General features: G+C 39.5%; 1 protein-coding gene across 1 annotated transcript in view; it reads left to right on the forward strand.

Moving 5' to 3' along the window:
* Positions 1-1,735: 1,735 nt before the first annotated feature.
* Positions 1,736-6,779, forward strand: part of PRKG1 (protein kinase, cGMP-dependent, type I) — a 16,442-nt gene continuing 11,398 nt past the window's right edge. The window contains exons 1-3 of the mRNA XM_010020874.1: positions 1,736-1,771; positions 1,807-1,946; positions 6,033-6,122. Of these exons, the coding sequence (XP_010019176.1) occupies positions 1,843-1,946; positions 6,033-6,122 (194 nt within the window). The 5' untranslated portion in view covers positions 1,736-1,771; positions 1,807-1,842. The remainder of the gene's footprint in view (positions 1,772-1,806; positions 1,947-6,032; positions 6,123-6,779) is intronic.

Below are 6,779 nucleotides of genomic sequence, written 5' to 3' on the forward strand. Positions count from 1 at the left end.
CTCTTCCTACTTCCCTGAAACAGCCTGTTTTGACTTAGACAGAATACTATCAAATAATTCAAATAGTTCAAACAGTTGAACTGAAGTCCATATGCCATTTATTCAAAATTGGGGAAAAAACAAAAAAAGAAAGAACACTAATCCTAAACCAAAAATGTTTTTATTCACTTTCAGTCTTACATAAATGCAAAATTTCTTTCTGCTTTGAGCTGTGGTCAAGCCACATAGTGAAGGCAGCACCATGTAGCACCAGTTCGATAAATAACTTGCAGCTCTACTGCATAGATGAGGAAAAATGTTTTTCTTTATTTTATGTGGATTGTTTAAGTCTTTGTACCCTGTCTCCCTGAAGATTAAATGGCAAACACCAGCTTCATGCAAAGATAATAATTATGAGTCTCTGTGTGAAATACAGAACAGCGCCTTTGGAAAAAGAAAAGTTTCATGTGGGCTTGGAAATGCTTATGGCTGCAGGGAAAATAAGAAACCACAAATCCTAAGACCAAAGCCCCAGGTGGTTTTAAAACAGATAGAAAAATACACACATACATACGTACATATTGCAGAACCTAATGATGAAAACTTTGGCCATAGACTCTCATTTATTAAGGTTTATTTTTGTATCACTTGTGGTGATTTTGGAAATCTGTTTGCCAGCTGCAAATCAGCCTTTGGAGTTTGATTTTCTTAAGCTGTGTCTTTGTGGACATCAGAATACCAGTCTGGTCTCTGACAGAGATGGGATACTGAGGATACAATCCTTCTTTGCACTTTCCTTGTGACCTGAGTCATTACATGAACAAAGCAGATGCAGAGGAAACTACTCAAGGTTATGCTATACAGCCTGGGAAAAACATGGAAGGTGCCATGTCTTGTATCAGTCCATATTTCTGTTACCAAGAGAATATAAAAATAGATATTATATTAAATAAATTGTGATTGCATGAATGTTGTCTCCTAGCCTAAAAGGAAAGCTGGATTTATGATGGGGTTTGCCAACAGACAAGACACTTGTCTGCTGGCAGAAGCCAAATTCCTAAAAGAAAACCAAAACAGAAGTTGCCAAATGGCACTTCTTACTATAAAGAGGCAAAGCATTTAACTGGCAATATTATTGTGAACAGCTGCTGGGGTAATTTAGTAAACTAAGAGGCCTGGTAGGTCAATGACGAGGTTTCTTTCTTGTTTGGTGGTGACTAAGATGGTAAGGCCAAAATGGAAAGGATGGCTGCCTTCCAGCTCTCTTTGGGATGGGTACCAGTTCCTCAGGGTGGGCTGGGGATGGCTTAGGGTTCAGAAGTTACCAGTGTTACACTGACAAGCAAGCAAGCAACTTTCTTCAACCTTGTCTTGGGAAATAAGGCTAAAAACAGGTTGCTGAGGCTTAAAGTTGAATGTACAGACATGACCAAGCAGTTCCATTGAAAAGCCAGCTCTGCTCATCCTCTGCAAACATCCAAGAACTGCATTTCCTTGCTAGAGCATGGGCGTTTGTTAGTAGCTATAGAAAAAGGCTTTGTGAAAGTTGTATGTTAACTAGCAACATCATCTGACTTGAAGGTAATGCTGATGGTTGGGTTTTCCCTAAACACATTGGAGTTTTAGAAATAGCTTTTCAATTTAGCAATAGGCTAAGTATTTAGAAATCTCTTTCATACTGAAGTGAAGCTGATGTCTGAAGAAGTGAGAGAAATTATTTGAAGGTAGGGTGGTGGGATTACTGCATCCCAATACAATTGGACTGTCACAGTTTGGCAGAGGGATTTGCCTTGCTTCTAACCATCTTGTTTGCCTGCTTTGCCCAAGGTCCAGTTGAAAAGTGAAGAATCAAAAACATTTGCTATGAAAATACTGAAGAAACGTCACATTGTGGACACAAGGCAGCAGGAGCACATCCGCTCAGAGAAGCAGATCATGCAGAGCGCACACTCAGACTTCATTGTGAGGTACCATCCCTCTGCTTTACGTGCTGCTACAGGGGGGTGAAGCACAGTTGACCTTGGGATTTCATAAAAGCATATAGGAGTAATCCATCCATCACAACAAAAATCCTTTAGCCATAGCTTTCCTGCAAGGGACTGCAAATACAGTGCATGGAATAAAGTCTGTTCCAGGCAAACATGAGATTACTCTGCCCATGGGGGATATCCACCCAAGCCTAGACTTAACTCATGTCTTAACTGATTTGTGTTGGCCCCGTGCTGAGCATACATGGCTTTGTGGCTCCTGGAGCAAGCACACCCCCCAGCCTGCAGTCTGGGCAGAGCTTGCTGATTCTGGGTGATCACATGGGTGATTCTCCATGTAGATATATGCACCATGACTTGGCATTGACCCTGCTCAAGGTTAATCTTCCTTTTTATTCTGAATTTCTGAGTTTTATTTCCAACAAAAGAAAGCTTGAAGGTAGGATTTCATCTTTTGAGATCATGCACTGCCATGTGAATAAAGACTTGTAGCCAGCGCTTCTCTCTAGGGTGGATTAGGTAAATCTAGTTCAGCATCCCTTGACTCAACATGGGCAAATGAATGAAAGCCATATTGCTCCACCAAACCTAAGCAGAAGCAATTTTTCAGTCAATAAAACCAGGTTCCAGGCATTTTTGTTTTAATCCTAATAGCAAAGTTACCTGACTCTTCAAGGATTTTATCTGTCAACAGGAAACGGAGATGGTTCTTTATATGCTTTAGATGAGGATAAGGGCAGTGGGTGGGGTGAAACTCTAGCAGGGCAATGCATTTCACCCAGCTGGAGGTATCTAAAAGGGCAGCCTCTCATTTAAGCCAATGGTGCTTAGTCCCACCCTCAAAGAGATGCCTGAAACACTAGCCTTTTGCCAGAGATCAACCCCGCTCCCAAAAATTGCTACAGAGAGACATACTAACATAGGGGTGAAACCAAACCCCTGTGATAAATGCAAAGGCAAGCATGTGGCTGGGACAGCCACCCATCAGTCTCTAGGGGGGTGTTTCCTTCCCGGGCTGATCCCTGGGATTCCCCCAGAGCCCACAGCTTCACCTCTGATTCATGGGTGACAACTGCAGCCCAGTACCCTACCCAGCTGCAGTTTCCTTCACTCTGTAATATTCAGTTCACAAACATGCCCCCATTACTTAGGCTAGAGCCAAATATATCTTGCGGGCTATTTCAGCCTATAGATTTATCTTCTGAAGCCTGCACTGTCTCATGATGGGGATATAAAGGGAGATGAAGTGCAAGGCTAGCCAAGTGGAGCGACATTTTGACATCATTTCCAGAAATATCCCCTCCTAAATAAAAAGCTCGAGTCTGTAAATGTTTCTTAATGGAGCCACTGATATTCATAGCAAATGAAATAAATACTTCATTCCCACTTTTTATTCTTTCGGCAGGCAAGTGAAAAAAGGATGTGTTATAAATATGTCTTTTTCTTCCATATCATGCAATTCCCATCCTTTATAGTAACAAGCTTCCCTTAACTATTTTTAATACTCCATGTAAATCCTGCACTGGGAAGGGACTTTCTAAGTCATAAAGTTCACCCTTTTGCTATTCCATGTGCTGTAGCTAGAAAATACCTGGTTTATCAAATTCTGTGTCTGCTTTTCCCCCTTGCTTCTCTTTTGCACATTCACAGGGATTTTAAGTTGTCTTATAGTTACTATTCTAAAATCATTCATAACCTGCTTATACCTTTCTTGGACCAGCTGGGATGATATTTTTCTGGGTGCTACAGGTAGAAATATTATCATTTCAGTAGATTAATAGTATTTTGAGATGTTGGGTGAAAGGTGGGTTTAAAATGGCCTTGGAGCAAGGACACAACCTCTGAGATAACAGAATGGGGAAGGAAAAAATCCCAAATAACTCTATATTCTTAATTCATCATGAAACTGATGAATTTTCAAAATATTCTTCAAAATATATTCTTCAGAAATCTTTGAAGAATAGTTGTTTGATTACTAAAATGCATTAAACCAGGCAAAAGAAGCAGAAGAGGCCAAGTACTGCTAAATAAAATTTACTTTTAGATAAACTAAGAATCTCACAGAACAAAATGATCTGGGTTTGGTAAAGGGCCAAACAAGTGTTAAGCAGTGTATGTCTGCATTGGATCTGCAAATATTTAGATGAATAAAGAAAAAAAACCCCGAATTCAAATATTGTGACATTTCAAACTTAAGACTGCTTGATCTGCTGAAACAGCATGATTTCATCATGTATAAACTTTATGCTTCCATTATGATTAATAATATTTTATTAATTTTTTTGTTCTGCATGTTTTAGGCCAAATTTGATGTGCATAGAATTTTCTGGAAAGCAATTTTTCAGCAGGTCTACCTTAACTAGAGAAAGTATGCCTTATTTCAGTAGCATTTAAATAAAATGTATTTAGTTACTCACATTTTGGATTCTTGAATATGTACATTTTCTGCGAACAGTCTAGATTAAATATTTGCTAAGATGAATCATGTTTTGTCCAACTGGCAAGAAATAAGATATTTTTCTTTTTCTTAACCCATAAATTTTAACCATATGAGATGGTCAGTAGGTTTGTTCCAACTTTTTCTGAGAAGCACGTTATAACTGTGGCTTTAAATGTCACATAGGTAATACTAGAGTAAGAAAGATCTGAAATACTGGGTTTTTTTGGGTTTCTTCTTTAAATTTTGTTGTGGTAGCAAGCAGAATATTCAGGTACATAATATTTCTCAGATAGATAAGGACTAAGCGTATTCAGTACCCAAAATCCTGCCTACATCACAGCTGCGGCTGCTGGGATCTTTGCCTTTTAAACATGGTAAAAATAGAGTGGGTAACTGCTGCTGTGTGCTGGATGCTGCACAAACACAGACAGGAGACAAATGTTGTCCAGTATTTGATGTGAAAGCGTATCGGAGCCAAGCTGTAGCTGCCAGGATGTTTTGCCATGTACCTTAAGTTAATATTTAACTGTATGCCTTAGAAAGGAACAAATCCTGCTGTGCTGTCTCACTGGTCTATCACACAGCGTCATAACAGATATTAGTAAGTGGATTTATCACTAGCTGGGAAGAGCTAGAATCTGCAAAACCACCTGTTTTAATTTGTATCATGTTGCATTGGCCCTTTAATTTTTAACTCTTGGTAACTCCCATGAATGCAGCAATTGCACCATATCCCTCAGCATCCCCTCCTGCTGTGGAGCTTGGATTTTTAAAATTAATTTCTAAACAGTGCAGCTGCAAAGAACCTTTCCAGTATCTGCATACAGCAGGCTTGTTTCTGCAGGCAACCTAAACTGATATACCTACTCATGTAATAGGTACAAAAGTAGTTCAACGTTAAAATTAAGTAAACCAGCTAATACTGAATTCCCTACTTTTGTTTTCATAATTTTATAATTGTACTTGTTTAATATATCATACTAAACACAGAGCATGGATTTTGCCACACATTATAGATTGCACCTGAGGAGGACAGGTTCATAAAGACTGGCCCATCTATCCCTTTAGGCAATTTTTCCTCCATATTGAGTCCCTGGAGGGGGAAGAGGAAGAGCACTTCACAAAAGGATACCTGCATGTCAGCAGGTTCTCTTTAAACTCTACCACATCAGTGGGTTTATGTTCTGAAATGAATCACAAATTGGGCAGCACTCCTTTGAAATGATCAAATGGAAATAAGACTGCCTATCTGCAGCTGGACTCGTAGTGTGAAGAACAAGATGATATGGATGTTATAAAAAATAGAAGGAAAACTCTTAAACCATGTCTGGAAAGCCAAGTGTCAGGTTACACTGTTAGAAATGGCAGATTTTATATGTAGCACTCAGAGTAGTCATGACCTCTTCTTCTGAGGTCCGTGATACACTTTACCACTCAGGTGCCCCATCCTTTTTCCTAATGAAGTATTTCCTACCCAAGAAGAGACATTGAAATGATCTCCTTAAATGTAGCACTAACTCTGAAAGATAGCTTTAGTCTTGTGGTGCTTCCTGGGATGAAGTGGGAATGCTTGGTGTCTTCACTCATACGGTGGATTTATTTATGATTTTGCTTGAAAACAACAGGCTCTACAGGACATTCAAGGACAGCAAGTACCTGTACATGCTGATGGAAGCCTGTCTAGGTGGAGAGCTTTGGACAATTCTCAGGGACAGGTGAGTTGTAAGAAACTTTGTCCTACAAAGTTGAATATTTTCTAATATGCCTTCAGATAACTAAACGTCTTTATCTTTTATGGGTTTGGACCTTACCATGCTATGTTTGATTTAAGATTCCAGAAGGGTCAGGAGCTACTTTTGTTCCTATGCAGTTGACTAGACACAAAGTGAATCCAGTTATAACCGAGAATAAGGACAGATTTAGTTTGTATCCAACATGTACAAGGCTTTATGCAAGTAGAGACTTATCTGGAGCTGCTTTGTCAAAAAATACAGAAGGTAGTGACAGAAGCAATGGTAGTCATGTGATGAATTGCATCTGTGAGAAGTCTTTGACTGCCCTTTCTCTGTCTTCATCTCTAACAGGTACCCCTAAATAGCAGGCAGCATATTTTAATCAATATAATTATTCAAATTAATTTTAATTACCTAGAACAACAACCTTTTGCAACCACAGAAATGACAGTTGTGTTCTTAGTGCCCATGCTATCATTTCTCACATTTGGAAGCCTGATTGGAGGCTCAGGCACCTAATAGGGAAACGTGGGACTGTCTTAAGGGAGACCAAGACTTTGGGTACCATGTATGATGGCAGAGAATGACAGTCCAGGCATTTCAGGAGGTGCAGTGTCAAAGCTAGTCTTGCTGCATTCC

The sequence above is a fragment of the Nestor notabilis genome, unplaced genomic scaffold, assembly GCF_000696875.1.
Source record: "Nestor notabilis isolate BGI_N333 unplaced genomic scaffold, ASM69687v1 scaffold6088, whole genome shotgun sequence".
Taxonomy (NCBI): Eukaryota; Metazoa; Chordata; class Aves; order Psittaciformes; family Psittacidae; genus Nestor; species Nestor notabilis.